The sequence below is a fragment of the Drosophila miranda genome, chromosome 2 (genome assembly GCF_003369915.1).
Source record: "Drosophila miranda strain MSH22 chromosome 2, D.miranda_PacBio2.1, whole genome shotgun sequence".
In the NCBI taxonomy this organism is placed as follows: Eukaryota; Metazoa; Arthropoda; class Insecta; order Diptera; family Drosophilidae; genus Drosophila; species Drosophila miranda.
This window is the reverse complement of record NC_046675.1, coordinates 3,216,136-3,239,242: the sequence shown is the minus strand read 5'-3', so window position 1 is coordinate 3,239,242 and position 23,107 is coordinate 3,216,136. Positions and strand designations below refer to the sequence as shown.

Genomic DNA, 23,107 nt, shown 5'->3' with positions numbered 1-23,107 from the left:
TCCGCTCGGGACTTAACTCGATTGCTGTTGCCTCCGTTTGGCCCGCAGCCAGGTTCTCTGATTACTGATGAATCGCCTGCAATCGGATTCCAATTCCAGTTGATTTGTTAATCAGGATGCAAGGCACACACCCGTAAACATCTCGCCTCAACTGTCGGGCATGTAAACAAGTTGCAGGCACTTCAAATTTCGCATATTTATGTTGTTGCTGCTGCTGTTGCCGGTGCTGTTGCCACAGTTGTTGGTGCAACAAGAGCTGCTGCAGCAGCTGCAATGTGACGCCCATACGGGCGTCATTCCTGTGTGTCAAAAGTTTGTTTTAGATTTAGATTTCACGCTCGTTTCTATGGCCGCTCAACAAGAACCGTGCCAGTACACCCAAACAGAAAAACAACATGCAACAGAAAAAAGTGGCACGAAATGAAAGCTGAAGCTCTGAGATTTGTATTGCATGCACACAGCACAGGGTCCCAAAGCTGATATTGTTTTGGTATGTGTACTCGCAAAAAAGTCATTAAAAGTTCATTAACAATGTTGCTGGGATTTTAATGGCAGGCCAGAGAACCCGCACCAGACCCAGAGCCAGAACCCGAAGCAATATGAGTAACAGCAGCAGCAACACCCATACAAACAGCAAGTGTGTCAGCTACACATGTCTGCATTTTAAATGACATACAAACACAACATTTGGATATATCCTGGCAGCTATACATATGTACACTTGTACACAGGCAAACAGAACTATAAACATACAGTCCTCCTAAATACATATGTACATGCACATATGTGGGTTTTTGTACCCTTGGAGGGTGTATCAGGGGTTTGATAGGCTGTTTTCCATTCAGCAACAACAGATGATACGGCCATAATCAAACATGCGAAGAGCTAAAGCATTTCTCTAGTAGTTGCTATTGGAGATTGGATCCGAAACAGTGGATCTGCAAGGGTATCCAATAATTCGTTACCCGACGCCAGCATTCTTCCCCTGTTGTTCAACTAAAGCTGTGGATGTGAATGTGGATGTGGGCGTGGCTGTTTGCTGTGCTGACATGTTGTCGCCGGGCAAATAAAGTAAATGAAAATTTTGTATATTGTAACAATTATCCGAGCATCGCAGGCAACTGTTTGCGTTTACTCTACGTGGGTTCAGATTGAGTCCCGCAGCTGTGTAGTGTCTCCCCACTCGAACTGGCGATGGACAGAGATTGGAGCCACCCTAATCCGTTATGGGCACATTAGGGAGCCAAATGTGGCGATTCCCCCAAGAGGAAACTCAGATAAAATCAGCTGAGCCCGGCTTACCATTCCTGCCCTTACCATTCCTGCTTCAGCTCCTGCGGCGTGCGGGTATTACCTTTTTCCGTATTCCCTTTTCATGCTTGTTGTAGTGGCACGCACCCAAAACCAGAACCAGAACCCTGGACAAACTATAACAGCATAGAAATAGAGGCGGCCAGAGGCTCAAGGACAATCCGGGAGGCATGCGCTTGCCTCGCTCAAAGAGCTTCAATTTGATGTGTTTTTATGGCTGTGTGTCGACGCATTAAGTACGTTTCGTTTGGGCCTCGCTGGAGTGTGTCTGCAAAAAAGCGCTGAGCTCTCGGCGAGCACTCTGCCAAACTGCACTCACGGCCGACATCGATATACAAACAGAGCTGGCTGGCCAACAGTGCGTATGGATGGTGTGCACACGGCTCTGCGCTGCTTTGGTGCGTGCAGAAAGCAAACTATGATGACAGTGCTTGAAGAGATTTGTATTCAAAAAGTTTTTGCAACTGCCATCAAAATGTGGAGCACTCGAGAGCACTGAAAGCACTGCCAAGGGGACTGCAAATTGGAACCAATACTCAGAGCTGGCCTTGAACATACGAGTATGAGTAGTTTAGGGCTCCTACAGTACTCCCGTAATCGTAATCCACAACTATAATTGAATTTAATGACATTAATCACTTGATGAACGTTCATGATAAACAAATCCTTTTGTTTGAACATTACCGCCGGATATACACATCAAATTTACATAATTCAATTCTTTTGACTCCTGTTTGCTATGGCCATGATACGAGTATGCTTTCATCGTTCAATTATGCAGCTTGCCATGGCCTGATGCAATAAAGCAATAAAGCAAATCAAATATTCATTGCAATTCATATGTGTGCATGGCAAAACTATCTTTGACAGACCAAATTAAATGACATTCGAAATTGGTTATTGGTTTGTGAAGAGCCCCAGCTAGAGCCTGACAAAACTAGGTAAATAATTCCACAACTGCCGCTTTCATGGAAATACAAAATATTTCCACTCAGAACCCATAGTTTATGCGAAAGTATGTCATGATTTTGAGTGGGTGCACCCCTCGGTGGAAGCTTTATATGACAAAGGCAACCTACATTATTATAAAATGAATGAAAGAGGGAACCCATTCCGAATGACACAACACATACAGACAGTAATATGGCCTTTGGTGGAAAACGTGTCATTTAACAGAATCTTAAACGACAGCAACAAGCTGTAGAACTTCCTTGAATGCGAAACCAATGCGCGACATGACACATAAAGAGGGCAAACAGTAAGAATGGAACCATCTCACTTGGCAATTACAGAGCCACAGAGATTAAACGAGGAGCAGTAGCTGGAGATGGAGCCTTACCAGATCCGGAACACAAACAAACAGCCTGGGGGCTACGCAACGCCATCAAAGCAAATAAAACACAAAAGTTATGATAAATGCAGATGGAGCATAGCTAAAGGCATTATTGCCTGCCATTTCTCATCAGTTAGCATCGACAGCCAGAGAGAGAGAGAGAGAGAGAGCAGAAGGAAAGAACAGAGGGAGAGAGTCAAGCAACAGCCGACTTCCGGGTGCAGCCGCCGCCATATTTGCAGGGTTGTAATATCTGACAGGGAGCAGGCGATGGGCGATGGGCGACAGTCGGTGTGGGTGCGGGTGCGGGTGTGGCGTCTGAATGGCTTGTAATGAAAGGAGAGACCAGCGAGTGAGAGAGAGCACAGAAAATAAAACATGATTTTCGCTTTGCTTTTATTTTCTATTAACAGCGAAAAAGCACCCGCCCCAGTCTGCCCCCAACCTACCCCCCCTTCGCCCCGTTCCCACCATTCTACCCATTCCCCCTTGCTTGTGTGAACGATGAGTTGCAATTTGCAAAGTTTTTGTTTGCTCTGGCACGGCCGTAGCACTGCTGCCTGGCGGTTCCTGATGTAACTCGGAAAAACTTCTTTTCCGCTACTTCATTTGAGTTTTGTGTGTTTGGCGCGACAATTTTTTGCCTGCTTTTATTGTGGGGTGGGGGGGGTGGGTGCTGGGTGGATACAGTTTCCGTCCTCCACTCACTTTTGCACTTTCCCTTGATGTTGTCTGCGACAGTCTGTGGAGAGTGAGTCTATGTTTGTAACATCCTGCCAAAGCTAAAGTGTTTTTAATTGTCCCTCTAAAAGAGAGGGCGAACCAGCCACACGTGTGGCAGCCATCAGGAGTCAGCCATGAGGATCGTAGCAATTCGAATGGCAATTCTCTGCTGACTAGTGCCAGTCTCATTTCCAGCTATCTGGTTTCCTGGCAAACTGGACAAACTCGACAACTGGCCAGCTCCTTCCTGGCAATCTCTTCGCCAGACATCCGCTCTGAGCTCGCCTCGCCGGGCCCCGCCCTGCTCCTAATGACCGCTGGTAAGTGCCCCGATTTGTGCAGTGCACTCCGTTTGACCAGAGCTGCAATTAACTAATTGATTGAACTATTCAATCGGTGAGAATGCACAGCACGCTACCCCATTCGGGGCACTGCTGCCCGCTGCCCGCTGCCTGCTGTCCGAATGAATGGGTGTGGCCCGATTATTAAGGATTTGGGCGAGTGAGCATTTAACGCTCCACTCAGTGCTGTATCTGTGGCTTGTGTGGCGTGGCCGTGCCACATTGCTCATTGCATGTGGATGCGGAGCTGAAAGCTTTTAAATGCCCCGCCATTAGCCATTACAAGGGCAGTGGGAGTGGCACGAACAATAGCACAGACAACGACAGCTACAGCGACAGCCAGTTCCTATTTCTGGCCAAGTAATGCTTGACTGATTAATGACCCGAGCGCAAAGCATTCAGCTGTAGTCCTTATAATCGATTTTCAGTAATACATGCAGTCTGGTGGTTGGCTTCACATCCGCCCAAGCCCCAGCCAGCCTTAGCCAGACAGCATCTGAATCTGAATCCCCTTTGCATCTGACTGGCGAAGAGCTTTCCACCTTTATCCCGGCTACATCTTGCCACCTGCCACAGTGTTTATGTGTCCAGATTTGTAATAAACTTGTTCCAATCTCTGCCTCCCGCACACACTCACACACACACACCCAGACACAGATACCACACAGGAAGGGAGACACAGACACAGACATAGAGATAGTCTGTGTTTCTGTATTTCCGGTGGCCAAATGCAAACACACATAAAAAATCGCCACAATCGGATGGTAACTACTACCCACAACACTTTTCTCTGGGGATTCGGATTCGCCCTGGATGCGGCTTTTTAGAGTATCTCTCTCTCTCTCTCTCTCTCTCTCTGTGGCGCCTGTTCTCTCTTCCGCACAGGCTAATAAATGCGAAGTGCAACAATGTATCTGGCGGATTCCGTGTATCTCTTCCACATAGGTAAGCACATTTCAGTGGCCTTTGTTGTCCCTCCTGCTGTTGCTGCTGCGGCAGTTGTTCTCGTTTTTCCTGATGCTATAGTTGCAATTTGTTGCAATTTTCTCCGTTTTGTAGTCGCTGGTGTTGCAAATGTTTTATGACTGCAATGCGGTTACCCTTCGACCTCTCTGCCTCTTAGATGCAGCCACCGCAAAATGCATTTATGATGCATAAACATAACGCCCCAGTGACACGCCCACACTAGGCAACTAGGCCTGGGCTGAGGTGGAGGCCAAACGGGGCCAAACGGGACGATACGTGGCACGAAGCATGGTGCACTGAACACTCTGAACACACGGGGCACGTTCCATGGGGGGGCGGCCATTGCCGTGTTGCTTGTTTATTGTCCGGGGGGGCCGGGGCACGGACACGCCATGTTTTATTTAATGTAGGAGTCATATAATGTATTTTTTTTACTGCCTCTGACACAAATATTTGTCCGGTAATTTTGCAATTTTCCATTTTAACGAATCACTCGCCACCAGCGGCAGCACCACCAATCCAGCCACCATTTCACGGTGCCACCGTGCCACCAAGCCACAGGCTGCACACTCCACACGAATCGGCAATGTCAACCATCAGATTTGACAGCCGAACGTTATGGTAATTTAATTAACCATTAAAATGAGATTATTGTGTAATTTATGCATGTGACAGCGTCCCCGACAGCTCTTTTAATGAGTCTCCAACTGCGGCCATAACTAATAGAGCCAGGTGGCGCGGAATGGGAGCAATTAACTTTTCCATCAGACAGGCGTCGTGTCAGGATGGGAATGGGAATGGCGATGGGGATGGAGGCTTTCGAGCCATGTTTGCATTGACATCTTCTGACACATTTGCCATTTATCCCGGCACCTTGGAGCGGCTTGAAGACTGCAATTTCCTGCCCGAATGTCCTCTTCTCGTTTGCCACTTGGCTTTGGACACTCGAAAAGTTTAGCATCAGCAGGAAGCCAAAACGAAAGCCCAATCCCAGTTCCCAATCCCCAAGTCAAATGTAAGTTATATTGATGGATTTGCACGCTGCGCCCTGTCCCAGGACATCCCGGTCCTGGCCTCATGCTGGGGCTTCCTGCTGGGGCCCGGAAATGTGCCAGGCCGGGGCCCGGACAACCGGCTTAGAGCTATCCATTTGCCGATGGCGATGGCGATGGCGCTGCTGCTGGTGCTGTCTGGCGTGGCCCGTGATAGTAATAGAAATTGATTTACCATTTTGTGTGCACGAAAATGTGCAATTTATGTGTCCCCTGCCCCCTGTCCCCTGCCCCTTGTGCCTGCCTCGTGGCTCAGCATAGAATAGATGATAACCTCGGCGGCTTGTGGATTGTGAATTGTGGATTGGGGACAGGACATATCGTATGCATATCGTATGGACGGGGTATCTGTACATAAATGCCAACCCATCTGCCACGGCTAATGCATTTTTCAAGTGGAGTGCATAATTCAGGAGGCGCATCCAGAGTCAGTTGGTCATTCCACTGGCCACAGAAGAGCCGGGTCGGTCGCATTTAGCATATCAATGCCAGTAGATACCCGTTCCATCGATCTCTTTCGCTCTAATTGCCGAAAAATAATAATGCTCTTGCAACAATCATCATCATACCGCTGACCTGGCCGGCAACAACTCGGACGGTTGCAACGCCGCGTCGTTTGTGGCAGCCCGGCGCTCATATTTGATTTGATTGCACAGCAGGAAACGGGATGGGGCACGGGAACGGAGGAGGTGGCAGTGTGCAACCGCATTATTGCCAGTCATTTGATGTCCGCTGAATAATTTACAGCTTTACAGCAATTTCGAAACCGAACGAGCGAACAACGCCCAATTTCATTTCCCCCAAAATTTATACTACCACAAAAGTACGGGCATTATGCAGGAGATGGAACATTTCTGGGGGGAACAGAACAGGAAACTGTCGATTTAATGCGAATTCTTTTCTATTTTCTTTTTCCCCTTTTCCCTTTCCCTTCTGCCCCTTCCCCCTGGACTCCGCTGATTGCATGTGGCAATGAGTTATTTGGCAGAGCAGGGTATGGAAACTGTATTTAATGCTCGAGTGGTACCCAAATGGAGCACAAAGGCTTTGTGTGCGCATAGATAAGGAGCTTAAGCCTTCAGTGGGTGCTATCGATTTCCATTTCTCTAGATATTCAACTGAACCGACTTACAAATTACATTTACATAATGCAACCCAAAATTGACAGCTCCACCGCCCCCGCCCGCGCCCGCTCCCTCTGTGGATGGATGGCCAAGCTACCACAAAACTGTGGAAAATAAAGAAAACAATAAAGAAAATTGCTAAGAATTGCAGAGCAAGAAAAGCTCGGGCGAAAACAAAGGAAAATGAAATAAACCCGCAACGAAAACAAAGTCGTAAATTCAATTTAAAGCTTGACAGATTGCCACACTGCGGCGGCGGAGGCGAAGAGCAGTGGCATGGGGCGTGTCACAATGGTGCAGCTGCAACGTTGCAACGTTACAGCGGCAACAAGAATGGCTCCAGCAACAATGGCCGCTTTTATCTTTGGCCTAGCAAGCCGCGGAAAGTATTTGCCCAGAGCAGGAAAAATGAAACCCTCAGAGGCTGACTGGGAGATGGGATGGGTGCCTGGAGGGTGCATGCACTACTCCCCAGTGCACCCGAATTAGGGTCAAGTTTTGCTGGAAGACCTGGGGGGCACTCGGAAGGCGCCGCAAGAGAACCCCAATTAAATGGGCTTTAATAAGCTCAGCCACTTAAGCAGTCAGAAATCTGGCAAAAGAGGTTAAACGGCTGGCAAACTTTGGCCAACAAGCTGCAGAAGAAGTTGCAAGAAAGTGCGAATTGAGGAGAGGCAGAGGCGGAATCAGAAGCAAAGGCAGCGTTTGAGTTGGAGGCTGTGGCAGCGGGAGCTAAGTGCTGGCTCAAGTTGCAGCATTGTCCGCACGCTTTTGTTGCATTTTGGGCGGTTGTGGGACATCCCCATGGTCCCCACGGACCCCACGAACCCCACGAGCCCCACCGATTGGCAGCGACAGCTGTGACCCAATTTTACTGCTCCCGATGATGGGGCACATTTTAAACACGTAAGCGAGTCACACCACGGACTTGCCATGTCACCGGGCTGGGCTCCATTTACCCATTAGCCCAGCACAGCCGCGTGCAAGTTTATCACGCGTGGGTGCCACCTTAAAACCGCAATAAGGTCAATCGCATAGCCACTGCCAGCACCAGCAGCAGCACCACCATCACCGCAGCAAACGCATCGCAATTAAAGCCAACAAAATGGAGCACCACAAACGCATCCCACTCAGATTCGCGACCAAGCCAATCAACGGCCCCAGCCGCAGAGCCACAGAGCCACACACGCATCTCTGACACACTCACGCACAGTGGGCTGCGGGGCGGCAGGGAGAGCATTAAAGATAAAGGAGGTACCAGAGCCTCTCCTGGATCCGATGGAGAGTCTCAAAGGGATATGCAGTGGGTCCAGTGCTGGCTCGGAGCCGGATGGATCAGAGTGTGGGGCGGTGACCGCGGCCAGGAAACGGGCACAAATTGCGTTTTAACGCATGCAAATTGCCTGCGTCCACGTCCTGGACGAGTTTATTGCATTACAGACATTGCAGGCCGGAGGCGGAGTTGGAGGCCTGCCTAGCTGCCTGGCTGCCCGCCTGGCTGTGTGCCCTGAAATTGCCACTTCGCACTTGAGCTGTTGTATGTCCGTGTGGCCCTGTGGTTGGGTGCCAGCGAGAGGGTTCCACAGGCAGAGGCAGTTGCCATTTGTTGCCAGGTTCCGTATTGTCGCACTACCCCCAATCCCAAACCCAAACCGGGCTCGAAGCTTTCAGCTGCCGCTCCAACTGTTCTGCTGTTCCTGTCGTTTTCATTAAGCCAACTGACATCAGCGATTGCAATATCAGCAGCAGCAGCAAAAGCAACAGAAGCACTATAGTAGGTAGTGCAGCAGCAGTAAAAATAAGAGACACAGGAATAGAAGGCGCCATTTACCGATACCGATGGAGCATATACCCTTAAACATTTTGATAATTCCGACTTCAGCAAATAATTATAGTAATAGGATCTGGGATAAGAGCATTTTAGAGGATTCACTTTGCCAAAGATTATAGATTAAACGTTAGTCGGAAATGCTTTCTAATCACAATGCCCTCTGTTAGAGTATAACAATTTCAATGCAGTCTTTCAGGCGCTCCGCCATTTGCAAAACTGTCAAGTCAATGTGGGTGGCTGACGGCTGAAAATTTATATATATATTTTTACTTATTTCCATTTTTTTGCACAATATTTCACCCCTTTTTAACTATGGGAACTGTGGGCGTGGCAGCAGCTTATTGTTGCAGCTGACGGAGTTGTTGTTTGCGGCTGTTGCCGGATGTTGCTGTTGTTGCAGCTGCTGTTAGTGTGTCATAAATTGTATAGACAAGTTAAATATTATGCATACGCACCATTGCACTTAATAACATTTCGGTTGGCCTGACAATACCCACCAGCGTATGGGGACTGTGTATGGGACAGGGACACGGACAGGGACAGGGTGTATATATACGTATATCCATATGTATGTGTACTGCAGTGTATGTGCTTAAGCTGCGTGCTGAATTGAATTGAATTAAATTAAAATAAATCTCCTCCGCAGAGAGAGTGTCGCATAACTAAGCAACGCAAGCGTATGCCATATATTTTGTTCACAATCAGATTTGCATATGTTCTCGCAGAGTATGTTCTATATATACTTATATACGATATATGTATATAAAGCGAGTATATGACATATCCTTCTGCAAAATGAAGTGGAATATTCTTGGCAACTTCATTATCAAAATTATTTAAAATACTGACCTACATTTCATAGATAGTCACAAGACCCCTTCACAAATTTTGAAGCAGACCATACTCTCATCCTCGTAATCAGAAATATGAAATTTCTGCAGTGAAACTCTAAAGAGCCCTCTCTAGTAGCTATCTGTTAGACCCACTTTCAGCTCCATTTGCTGCCACAACAGATAAACTATTGATCATCATTAGAAACACCTACATATGAGCATGACTCCAGCTCCCCCTTCCCCCTCCCTCTCCCCCAGTGACTGCTGTGAAAGAGCAATGTTTGCCTTTCTACTTTCATTCGCACTCCCCTTCCCCGACACTGGCAATGCAAATGCTACACATTGTCCTCGGGCTGATTCCTGGTGCTGGTCCTGGTCCTTGTCCTGGTATATGGACTGCCATTACGCATACGCCGGGTGTGCGAGCATGATATACACCTCACTGCGTCTGAATGGGTTCTGTTTGGTTGATATATGGATGTGTAGTCCCTGAATGTGTGCGAATTTCTGACAGACGTCAGTTTGGCTTATGTGAGTTTTGCATTTTTTATGCATTTAAATAACAAAATTAAACTAGCAAATATTTCAAAAGCAATTTATGGTTGTTTTTACTCTCTCCCTTATCTCACTCTTTCACTCACTCACTCTCTCTTTCTCTCCTGTTTCATATTCACAGATTAACAAAAACACGCAGAACAAGAATTTGGGCGAACACAAGCGCTGGATCCATGATCCCTCAAGTAAGTAAGCCAGGTCCTGGTGGTGCACACTTCATTGGATTTCGCCTGGGGGGTGGCTACGGCCAATTAAGTTTTCAGAAAAGCCAAGGACAAATGGCCGGCAATGTGTTATCGCAGTTATGGCCGGCTACAGGGCTTGGGGCCTCTCTGCGGCGATGGCACGGAGTGAATTAATAAATTAAATTGAAACACTCCTCTGCCTGCAGGTGACCTTTGCCGACCGCTGAACTGCAAGAAGCGTGAGATTTGCCTGCTGGAGGACGAGTACAGCGCCGTGTGCGTGTCGAAGAAGGAGCTGCACAAGAACCGGTAAGTGGGATCGGGCAGGGGGCTGCCATTATGGCTGTTGTTAAGCTTGATGGCCTAATTAAAGGGAAACTGAAACTTACACCGAAGCTAACCCCAAACCCAAACCTCAATCCAACCTTCTCCAGGGATGAGATAATCACCAAGGCCAAGTACTTGGAGGAGGAGGCCAAGCGGCGCGTCAATCAGCAGGATAACCAGGACAGCCAGGACGCCGAGGACCTTACCAATGATGATGAGGACAACAGCAACGATAGCAGCACCAGCAACAATGCCCCAACCAATGTCCAGGCCAACGAAGAGAGCGACGACGAGGACAAGAGCCTGAGCCTGGGCGACGACGACGAGTCCAAGGAGGATGATGTCTTCTACGAAAACAACATTGCCGGCGGCGATAAGCAGCAACAGCAACAGCAGCAGCAGCAGCAACAACAGCAGCAACAGCAGCAGATTCCACCAGCAGGAGGAGCACCAACCGCCATTCAGCAGGACGATGATGAGGAATTGGAGTGAGTAGTCGAGCATTTAACTTTGGGCCGCCTTTTCAATGGGATTTCACATTTCATTAAGCAAATTCTCGTCGAACAAAAGGGTTGAGGGTCACCTTTGACATCAAAACCGGGTGCCGTCTCCTATCGCAGATTTGCCTGGTGGCCATGCTAATAACAAATTGTTTTATCGTGTATAAAAATTCCGCAATAAATTTACAGTGGTACAATTTTTAGCACGCAGTCTTGCTGGTGCCCGGGCCCGGGCCCGGGCCCTGGCCATGTTTTTGTTGTTTCTGCTGCTGCTGCTGGTTTTTTTTTCGCTGGCGCTGGCATACTTCTGCCTGAATGGGCCGCAACGACAGCTTTACGGCCTTTACCCTTTGACGCGTGCCGTCGTCGTATCCTCTGACTTGTTCAGTGTTATCGCTTTGACCCTAACCCAAATTGTGGAGCCACACGCGAACACTTCCTCAAGGAAAGAGCAACTCGAGCCTTAGCCAGGGGCGGGAGAAGGGAAAAGGGAAAGCGTGTAGTGCCTGCGGCAGGTGTGGCAGTGGGAGAGGCATGAAAATGAAGTCAAAGTCGAGTCTGTGTCAAGGCCTGATTGGCTTCCCTTCCGAGAACCTCTCCAAAAAGGTGGAAAGGGTTACCATGTTTCCAAACAGCGATAGGAAGTTGTTGGCAACTTTCAAACATCGATTTCCGTTGTGAAAATGTTTGACTGAAATTTTTCGGGGGAGTGTGAAGCCTGAGGATATCGACAAATACATACAGAAATCAGAGAAAAATCAGTGGAGAACGTGCCTTAGAACTACTGATGCTACGGAAGATCCGAGAATCACAAGATTCCAGATTCCAAGCACCTTATGTTAGGTTATCATCAACAACAGAACTTTATTTAAAGACCAACTTTTGTGACAGATTCTCCCCTGCCCCTACTTGAAAATCTTTTTATAAGCCATGACCCAAAAGCCATGTTTTCAAAATATTTGGCTTGTTGTTGATGCTCATCTTTTTTATCAATTGTTTTCGTTTTCAAAAAAAGTTTAATTTCATGCTCGTCGCTTGACACTTTTTTTGGGTGCCACCAAGTGGCACAAGTGAAAGTTTTTTCCTATATCCTTTGATGAGGCTTTGTTGAACGGAAAACTCATTTTCGGCAAATACTTGCGCATACAAATTGTGGAACATTTTCTGGCAATGGAGCGATAAATTTCCACACCCACAGGCGATTGTAATTGAATTAAAATCCATTTTCCAAACAGCCACGCCCTCATCCGTGCCCCCAAAAGTGTCGTGTCTGTGGCTGTGTGTGTTTGTCTGAGTGTAAAAATCAATCTATAAGCAAATCACGAGTCCGGGTCCGGGTCCGGGTCCCAGTGCGCTGACATTAACAATGGCTTTTGACATTTTTTCCTATGTGCACGAATTTTCTTTTCAACTTTGCTTTCACGGAAATTTCCCTTTTATGCATACATTTGTGTGGCGAGAGTATCTATGTCAATGGCATGAAATATGAATGCCGTCTGCGTAGTGTGCCCCACCACGCAGGGGGCAAAATCAATAGTTTGATCCAACATTTCCTACTCATCATCGGGGCCTGACAGGCTGCAGGCGGCAGGCTGCAGGCGGCCGGAGCCTTTGCTCCTGCTCTAGCTCTCATCTTTCTATTCAGGCATATGTCAGACAAAGGATTTGCTTTGGCAAAGGGGTCACCCTGCTCGGAAACGGGGCCACTTCTAATAGACCAGACCAAAAGGCAAGGCAGGCGGCAGGCAGGCGGCAGGCGGCAGGCGGCACCGAATGTGATCCAGTCATAACTCATGTGTGAGGCGGGCATTGTTTGCTGTAACAATATGCCATGCCATCGAGCGGGTTTCGGAGCGGTGGCAAGTGCCACATAGTTCAGCTCTCACCTCACCTCAGCCTCAACTCAGATATTCCACTGTGTGTGTGCGTGGGCGTGGGCATGGGCGTGTGTGCCACATGCTGCCTGTCTCTGGCAGTTATTCGAAACCACTGAGCTGTTTTGTGGTCTATGCACATGAAGCTGTCGGCTCCAGCATCAGAAGCAGCAGCAGCAACAGCAGCTCAAAGGGAGTCCTGCCCCCGAAAACCCAGTTGGGTCGGGCTGTGTGGCAAAATTGAAAGCAAATATTTGAGTAAAAATTTACACATTTTTCATAGGGACACAGGGACACAGGGAAACGGCATGTGGCCAGCCATTTGATGGGCAATTTGTGCAAAGCAACCGCAGCTCCTGTGGCGGAAAGACCATTCAAGACGGCAGCCCTGTGATGATGCCGCTCTCGGAGCTCCTGTCACTGAATGTGGCCGAAACGATGAGGCATCGTTTGTTGCATGGCACAATTTATTCGTCTTACTATTTACTTGCCCCTAAGAATTTCATTAAATTTATATAAACAATCCGTCAGAGGGAAGCAAACAGAAATCCAAGCGGAAGCGTGCAAAAGAACATGCGAGAGAATTTTTAATTAAAAGTGAGGCCCACACACACACACAAAAATATATAGCAATACGTTTGTATTGGTTTTTGGCCATTGGTTCGTTTACTTTGGCTCTGCAACGAAATTGGCCAGGTTGAGTGGCGACTGCATGCAAAATGTTGGACAAAAAAAAGACACAAAAGGTTTACCCAGCCACAAGCTCAAATGCAACCTTCCATTCATTTTATTCAATTTTTGGCTATTTTCTTTGGCCCTAAATAATAGTATTAAGGCAGTATTTATTGTTATCCAAAATGCATAGCATTTGGTTTGGAGAGCAAACACAAATAGCTATGAGAAATTGCAATAAAAATTGAGATTTCCATTTGTATTCCTGCCGAGCGGTAATTATGGGAAAGCACTATTCGGTTCAGCATCTGATTCGCCGACCAGTTTCCAATTAATATTTTACATACCAATACAATCCCCTAATAATGACTGGCAAATTGGGCCAATTAGGAAAATTACTTTCTTTTCAGTGGTCCGACAGAGGAGTATGGGAAAAAATTATACGCCAAATGCATTTGATATTCGTACGAGTACGCGCAAAAAACACGGGGGAAAAAATCCCCAAATTACAGGGAAAACATTGCATATACACATACATATATTTCGAAATAAAATTATGAAATATATCGGGGGATAGTGGGGAGAAAGGAGTGCTCTTTTGGGCCATCCTCTGTCTCTGTGTGTGTGTGTGTGTGTGTGTGGGCAATAAAAACTGATAAAAGCCTCAACCTAAAGCCTTTTTTAATGAATGGACAGCCACTGCAGAAACAGTAGCAGAAACAGCGGTAGCAGAAGCATCAGCAGTGGCAGTGGCAGTGCCCAACAATTAATTGAATTAATCTTTTTGTTGGCTTTTAATGTGGGGCAAAAAAAGAGTGCCGCAAAGTGGTACAGTGGCGTAAATTATTTCTTGCAAATGGCCGCACAGAGAATGAATAAAAGATACATTGCTGCATTGATTGGGGTCCAATTATGATGTTGCAATTTAAAACCAAGAGTGGCAGCAATAGTGGCCTTTAAGGGCTCATGAAAGTCAGGTCAGGCGTTCCAGGCATATTAAAAGTCATTCATACGATAACGTTTCCTATTCATATGCTCATCATTGTGGTTTCCCGCTTAAGCACCTTAAACAGCCCCTGTAAACAACTTGTAATCCTTGTATTCTATAAATTAAATCAATATTAAAGATAATGCAGTACACCGATACGTAGCCAGTATGCAGATACATTTACTTGTTCCCAGTTTCATTTTCGAATAGAGGGTTCACTGGCCATAGATATAAAGACGTTTATAATATTCGTATATTTTATATCTAATATATGTGTAGTACAATGTCCCTTTTTCGGTCTCACTTGAAGCCTGTTGGCAGTTTAAATATTTGCACAAATTATTAAATAAAGTTTGAGGCAGGGCACGACCTGTGCCTGTCCCGTCTTGTCCTGTCCTGTACAACTTCCTGACCAATCTCATGGCTCGACTGTTTGCCTGAGCGTGCGTGCGGCGTGTATTAAATAAATATTTAAATAAATGTATAAGCAGGAAGACGGGGACACACCCGCTGGTGTGTCCTGCCCGGACTCTCATCTGGCCAGCAAGTACATACAGTGCCAGGAGAGGTCTCCCGTTGAACCTACCTGGGGACTCCTGGATAAGAATGAAAGCTGGAGAAGAAAAAAACCAACGCAGACTTCATTTGCATAAAAATTAATTTTGCATGTCATCTATTTGTTGCTGTTGCGCCCTCTCGAGCCTTACTTCTCTGATTTCTCATGACTTCTCTCCCTCTAAGTCTAAGTCTACCTCTTTTCTCTTTCTTTGCATAAATCCACTCGTCTGCTGCCGTACAGCAACTGCAAGCCGTGTCCTGTGGCCAAGCCGACGTTCCTGTGTGGCGCCGACAACAGGACCTACTCATCACTATGCAGATTGGATTATCACAATTGCATACATTCGACAACCATACGGATCGCCTGCAAGGGATTCTGTCCCTGCAAGGGTAAGTCCTCTCTAACAAACGGCAAAAAAAACGTACTGGAAATTCCGAAACAAATACAATACAAGCCAAACCACACCACACCGCAACCCGAGTCCCAAACCGAGACCCAGCTCCAGGGGCAGGCCGCATAATGAGCCTGAGCCTGGTCCTGAACCTGGCAAGCGGCCAGATTGTGACTGGGAATGGGACTGGGACTGGGACTGGGGACTGGGGATAGGCCTCTCTGTCTGTGGACAGACTACAGAATAAATTGCATGCATATTTTGCGACAGGCTTAGGCTGCCCGCCAGAGTCGGGAGTCATTTACCCACCGAAGTATGCTACAGAAACGGTGTACGTGGTGGGTATGTGGTGTGGTGGGGTGTGGTGTGTGGTGGTGCACCCTCCGCTGCCGCTGGCAATCCGCGCGATTTATTCAAGTCTGGCAATTAAAAATTCCAATTACCAAACAAAGGCTTTTGGCCTTAAATATTTTCGCCGAGCATATCACTTGTTAAATATTTAATAGGCCGTCGAACAAGTAGCCGCCCATTGTTCCGACGCCCATTGTGCTGTTCTGTGCCTCTCTCTCTCTCTCTCTCTCCCACTCTCATGAGCGGATGAGAACGAGTGGCGTCCACTCGGTGAGGCAGCCAGGAGGCAGCGTTAATTCTCAATTTTTCACAGATGAGAGAGCACTGCCAGGCAGCTCTTGTTGTGGCACGAAAGGAAAATACATACATAAAGTAGAAACGATGGCTCGCTGAACAGTTGGCTGGCCAGGGAAAAGTTTGCCTAGCCAAGCGATTTTATGACCACCATTTTGCGATTTTCCATTTGCCATTTGCCATTTTCGTGTTGCCTCATTTTCCAGAGAATGTCGATGGAAAGCGGCTGCAGCGCATCGCCGGCTACAACAAGTACAACAAGAAGATCAGCCTCGAGCAGCAGCAGCAACAGCAGCAACAGCAACAACAGCAGCAGCAGCAGCAGGCCTACAAGGACAGCAGCAACAACAACATCATGATGAACAGCGGCAACATCATGGGTGGCAACACCAACGACTTCAACACGATCATGAATGTAAGTTGGTTTTTGGTTGAGCCTCGGCGTGGGGTCTGATTTGTGGGTGTCTTCCCGCAGGACAAGGAGGATAACAACCGGCACTACAACCACATCAATGCGCAGTACACCTTCACGCCCGAGGAGATCAAGTACGACAACAAGCACTACAAGTATCTGAAGTACACGGCCTACAAGAAGGTGAGTCCGGGGTTTTGCATACGAAGACATCGTCCTTCACGCACTTCCTTTCTCCATCGGTTTGGCAGGATGCCAAGTACCAGGAGGACAAGCACAAGATGCGCAACTACAACGAGGTGGTGGAGAAGCAGCAGCAAAAGTTCAACAAGAATAGCAATTTGAATGGTAAGGCCAGCTGCCAGCTGCCAGCTGCATCTCCAAAAAAAATACCATCTCATCATCCTTAACAGCAGGATATCCCTCGAAATCGGCCGAATGCAAGCCGCAGCAATTGACCGCCATTGGCAACCGTCTGCTCGACTGGTTCTCCGTGATCATGGCCGACAGCAAGAAGCGCCGTCAGCACAGCCAGAAGTCCAAGGCCCACTTCCCGCCCGCCTGCAAGACGGAGGCCAAGTGGATGTTCGGCCATCTGGATCTGAACAACGACGGGCTGCTGTCGCTGCAGGAGATGTACGACCTGGAGCACGACCAGAACGAGCGTTGCATCAAGCCCTTCATTGACACCTGCGACCTGGACACGGACAGTGCGATCAACACACGGGAATGGTGCCGCTGCTTCGAGAAGACCGATCGCCCATGCGCTGCGGTGCGACGAAGAATCGCCGGCGACTTTGCAGGTGAGATAGGTACAGGTGGACATTTCTCTAGCTACATAACACTAACTACTTCTATGTTCTCTCTATGTATTCGTATGAGTTGTGCGGGGGTCTTTGGGTTTCGTTTATCCCCCCCTCCTACCCCCAACAACAACAACAACAATAAACAACCACGCAAAACTAAGACCCAAAAAAAAAAAGAAAAAAATAATTAAAGGGTAGCAAGAAGAGTAATTCTGTTTCAGTTGGTTTTTCGTTACTTACACTACTGCTCTTTACCTCTCTCTCTCTCTCTCTCTATCTCTTTGTATTTGCTACTATATGCCAGCTCTGTCTCCCTCTTTGCCTCTTGCCTCTTTCCACTTTCCACCTTCCACAGAGCGCTTTGTTTGCTTCACACAATTTACTCGTACTCTTACTCTTACTCTTACTTTACACACTCGTTGGAAAACCCTTTTCAAACTATAATTAGGCGCCTGACAGCCAAATAGAAAACCCTGACACACTTCCACCAACACTTGCCACATACAGATACACACAGATACAGATACAGACACTCATAGATAAAGATACAGCTACAGATAGAAACACCAGCGATTTATAGGAGTAACCTTTTTTCGCGCTCTGCTTTTGTTGTTAGCTCTCGTCTCTCACTCTCACTCCCCTTGTCCTCTTTCTCTATCTCCTAGCCAAACGCAACTTTTTTAAGCCCGCAAATTAAACACTTTTAACAACAACACAGAACTTTTTTAAACCCTCCCGCTCCGCTCTCGCCACATGCCCCATGCCCATGGCCATGCCCAATGCTTTTGCGTTTGCTTTTTCTAAACTTTAACTATATAATTTTCTATTTCTATTTCTTTGTGCCTATCCTGCCACACGACCCACAAACATCAAAATAGAATACTATAACAACAACTTTGCTTGTGCCGCTTTTCACTCTACCCCACTGCCCCCCCTACCCCAGTCAGCCCCTGTCAATTACTCTGACTTACTAAAATGTGGCATACCTCTTTTACTCCTACTCCTCCTACGCCGCCGTCGCTGCCGCCGAATGCCGAATGCCTATTGTTGCCGACGTAAACTAATTAGGCGCCTACGCCCCAGACTGCGACATCCAGGGATTCTACAAGCCCACCCAGTGCCACAATTCGGTGGGGGTCTGCTGGTGCGTGGACAAGCACGGAGTGGAGTTCGCCAACACCCGCACACGCGGCAAGCCCAACTGCGGTGAGTACGGGGGGGTATACTATCTAGGGTACTAGTCGGCTATAAACACTTAACATAAACATTCGGTGTGGGAATACGGGTATAAGGAAAGCCCACAAAGTTTTACAAACATTCCACTGAAGGAGCGATCAGAGGCAGAAATAATTGAATGATAGAACAGTCAGGGGCAGGAATGCTTCAGCAGGAATGAACGAGTAAGAAAGAAATAAGTACACGTCGGGTTTCCCTCAGAGAACAGCGAAGGAAAGATGCAAAACAGTTCTTAAGTATGAGGCAGCCTACGGGGTTCATTGTAGAAACCTGTACACCAACAAAGAAGCGAGAAAATACGATTACAATGGAAGAGCGAGTAGAACTGAAGGACTCTAATGAAGGAGCGAGAAGCAGCGGAAGGATTGTAGCAAGTAGCAATGAAGAACTAGTAGTAGCACTAAGGTTACTATAAAGAAGCGATTAGTAGCGCACGGGTTTTAATGATGAAACACCCGACATCAGTTATCAAAGCTGTTCCATATAGCAGCACAATGTCTTCCATGCAGAAGCTGCCAGGATCAAAAACGAACACGTTGTAGTTAGTCTTTTGAGTGTTTAAATATAAAAAGCTATGCAGGTTTTTATGTTCGAGAGTAATCCCTGGTGGTCTACACTGGGTGAAATGCCAATTTATGCGGATAACTGCCAAAAAAACATATATACCAGAGCTCCTTTGGTTAGTTTCATATGGATTGAGCTGCAGACCGCACGAATGATTGGCCACCTGAGCTCTTGGTTTACAGCTGCATTGAAATGGCAGCATTTAAGCCAGGCTTTAGCCCAGTTCTTTGCCGCAGTGCTAGTGCCAGGGCCAGTGCCAATGCCAGCCTATCGGCAACGAAAACTTCTCGCACTCCACTGCGGATACGTAATCTACTTACACGAATCTCCCAGCTGGATTCAGTGCCTGGGCAGGCCGTCAGCTTAAGCAGATTTAACCCTGCACTTAAGGTTGTTAAAGGCAGGCCCATGGGTAATAGGGGATCAATAATTGAGTTTAACTATTCATATCAAGTATACGCCATGCATAACGCATGAGTGTGGGCAGAAGAGACTCGACCCGTTAGGCAAAGTACCCTCTCTGCGGGACATAGAGGAAACGGGAAAGCTATCCTGCTCCTTCATTAGCACACCAAAATGGTCGATGAATAAGCAAGTATTTTATGACGCCCACCAATTTTAATTTGATGTCTAATCCAAGCAGAGTCCGTGGTTAATAACGCCGCATCACTCACTTCCGATGACGAGGATGAAGGCGCCGACGACGAAGACAGCGCGGAGGGCAGCGCCGATCAGATGCTGGTCTTCTAAGCGACCCCGGAGGATGGAGGATGGAACCCGGCTGGGGATATTGATAGCCCTGGGCCCTGGCGCAGCCAATCAGCGAAGCGCCATTGGGCCGCCAGCGTTATAAAAGAAAATTAATATTATTATTATTACTATTATGAAAGCAAACAAACCGAAAATGGAAGTAAGAAAAAAAAAACGAAGCAAAATCAACAGCAAAAGCGAAAAGCGAAAACCCAAACCCAAAAACCGAAACCGAAACATAAATGTGCAGTAGCCAAGTAAGCGTTTTTGAATAGAAACTACGTAATAGCAAACAGCAGAAAAACCACTCACACATACATATACCACGAGCCACACACACACCCACACTCGCTGGATAAAATGAAGGAATTACTACATCATCGGACAGCCGCAAGAGCAACCGCAAGGAAGGTGCATGCGGAGCAAAACCAAAGAAAAACTGTGGCATAGTTGGGGGCGCATTGCACGCAAATCGTAGTAGCCACCCCCAAACCCCCCGTTTGCCCCCTATACACACACACAAACACCACACACACAGCATCCATCCATCCGCCCAAACAATTTGTTCAACCAATCAGCAGCACTAGGAAGCCCCATTTTTCCCTTTTCGTTACCACGTATCAGGGCCGTTTGTACGGATGGTTGAACGGCCATTTTACTTGCTACCGTTATCGCAAGCAAATCCGTCTACTTTAGCCTTTTGAGACAAGTTAAGATGCATTAGATATATACAATTATTGGCCGCCCTCCCCCGCCCACATCTGTCCTACTCTGCTTTCGCGCAAGCCAAAACACGACACACGCTAAGAATTCCGCCCAAAACAAAACAAAACAAAACAAAAAATATATAAAAATTTATGTGATAAGTTTTTGAAAAATGAAGCATTGAAGCAGCAGTTTATATGTACATGAACAATGACGACTACCGGACAGTGGCGGTCTGAATCGGAATCGGAAGCATAATGGCAAGCCCGACCCAATCGGTGTTGCGGATTCAGAGTCAACGCGTGGCCAAAGAGTAGTTTGTGTAGTACTTAGTGTGGAGCCGAACTCATGACGCGTTCACTTAGTGTTACTTCCCCAGATATATAGTGAGAGAATGCCGAGAATGCTAGGGCAATGGCTTGAGGCTTTTGGGCAACAGCAACTGCAACGGCAATAGCATTGGCATTGCTTTGTTAAGAAACAAAATAATAATCATTTGTGTCAGCACCTGCCAGGGCAAAACGTAGCACTTGCTTCTATCTTAACCGAGTCTCAGTAAGACACCAGACACACACAGATACACACCCACACGCGAACACACGAAAACATTTGTATTTTGGGCAAAACTTAAACTGCAACCGATTTCCGGTAGAGCAATGAAATTTACCACACACACACATAAAAACACAACCCATACGAATAAATAATATATAAAACATAAGCGTACGTGAAGGAGGATAGGACGAAGGATTCAGCAACAGCTTACACATGCATATACAAATAAATATATAATATGTTTAATATGTAAGTATATAAGTGGCATAATTAAGTGGCAGCAACAGCAGATCGACAAGACGTAGTTCATCCTTAATTTATTTTTAATCAACCTTTTTTCAATATATTCTCGAAGACAGTCAGAGATGAATCAGAGGAGAATCAATGTTTTTAACATGTTTATGAGCGAATATGATAAATATAAAGAAATGCTTGCAACCAAAACGAAATTATATAGCCAATTGTAGTAAACGAAAAACAAAAACAAAAACAACCAATGCATATGAATAAACTTTTTAATTATAGCAAAAATGTACGAGTACGTGTACGATTATAACCAACTAACAGAAAACATTATAAAACAATCATTTTGAGATCCAGCGAAAGCGCGGAGATGAATCTGTTTTCGGCTGCATTTAAAACAAAAAACTAAAAAAAAAACAAAAACAAACTAAAAAAATTATTGTATGTGTGGTGAACACCCTATAAACTGACTATGTACTACGATTACGATTGTATTTATGTATGTATTTATGTACTTGTGTATTATTATGCAAATTGCATTAATTCTAGAGAGCCCAAGGGGAAGCCACAACCGAAAACGATAATGCGAAACCGAAAACACACAAACACATAAAACCGGAATACCCCCATTTGCAGACCCTTGGCACCCCAACCTGCACTCGATATAAACTGTATTTAAATATGATTTCCTAGCGCCCTATATTTACAATATTTTAATCCACGCAACGCAACGCAACGCAAAAGCCAACCCACAAAACAGGAAATAATTTGCAATTTTGAAACCATTACTAAATACGTACGTAAAACATATTTGTTTCGATTCGATAGCAGAGGTTTTCGTTTTAACTAACTACGATATCGTTTATACTTTGTATGTGGAATGATGATGAAACCAATAAATATTATTTAATGCAATTTAATTCCTGTCTTTTGCTATAGCTTCGATCTGCGGCCCCCCAAAGACCGCATTCCTTTCTATTGCTGGCTCAAACCAAACCAAACCAAACCAAACTCTTGGCTATTTTTGTACAAATATTTATATGCTTCGAACTAACTTTTATGTGACTTTTGGGCAAACGAATGTCCAGTGGGGCGCGTGCAAGTTGACTTGCTGACAACATTAAACAAATTGTTGCCAACTTGTGACATTTAAACGGGGCTCCAGAACACAAGCGGCAAGCGACCGGCAGCACCAAGATCCACCAAGAATGCGAATGACTAACAATAAATTTACTGAGCTAATTTTATGCGCACACCAGCAACAAAACAACGATGAAACAACAACCAAATGGCAACGGCAGCAGCAGCAGCAGCAACAAAGACAAGAAGAAGTCAACGAGGGCGACACGACGCGCAACAGGCGTACAAAAAACAATTATGGCGCAGATTTAAATAAATTTTAGTTTGCAAATGTGACACACTGGGGCGGGAAGGGGACTTTTAGTGGGGGGATATGGAGCACAGCAACGGCAACGGCAGCGACAACGAGTTCACACGCCAGTTAGTGGGGGACGCTTGCTGTTGGCAGTGGTGTCAAGGGTGCACAGACCGGTGGCAACTTTGGCATGGCGTTCCAGCCGGAAGTTGCCGGCGACAAGCTCCCAGCCACGACAATTAAACAGCACA

The 23,107-nt window shown here is 46.5% G+C and overlaps 1 protein-coding gene across 4 annotated transcripts in view; it reads left to right on the top strand.

Annotated features, from left to right (window-relative positions):
• LOC108156814 (proteoglycan Cow) overlaps positions 1-22,401 on the top strand; it is a 40,027-nt gene extending 17,626 nt beyond the window's left edge. Inside the window, exons 2-11 of one of the 4 annotated variants that reach the window (XM_017288509.2) lie at positions 10,191-10,254; positions 10,461-10,563; positions 10,689-11,069; positions 15,415-15,563; positions 16,417-16,625; positions 16,686-16,805; positions 16,874-16,970; positions 17,039-17,425; positions 18,497-18,634; positions 19,872-22,401. In XM_017288509.2, the coding sequence (XP_017143998.1) occupies positions 10,191-10,254; positions 10,461-10,563; positions 10,689-11,069; positions 15,415-15,563; positions 16,417-16,625; positions 16,686-16,805; positions 16,874-16,970; positions 17,039-17,425; positions 18,497-18,634; positions 19,872-19,978 (1,755 nt within the window). In that variant the 3' untranslated portion in view covers positions 19,979-22,401. Of the gene's footprint in view, positions 1-10,190; positions 10,255-10,460; positions 10,564-10,688; positions 11,070-15,414; positions 15,564-16,416; positions 16,626-16,685; positions 16,806-16,873; positions 16,971-17,035; positions 17,435-18,496; positions 18,635-19,871 lie in introns of all 4 variants that reach the window. The other 3 variants (XM_017288508.2, XM_033389105.1, XM_033389104.1) reach the window with 3 other exon arrangements.
• Positions 22,402-23,107: the final 706 nt, after the last annotated feature.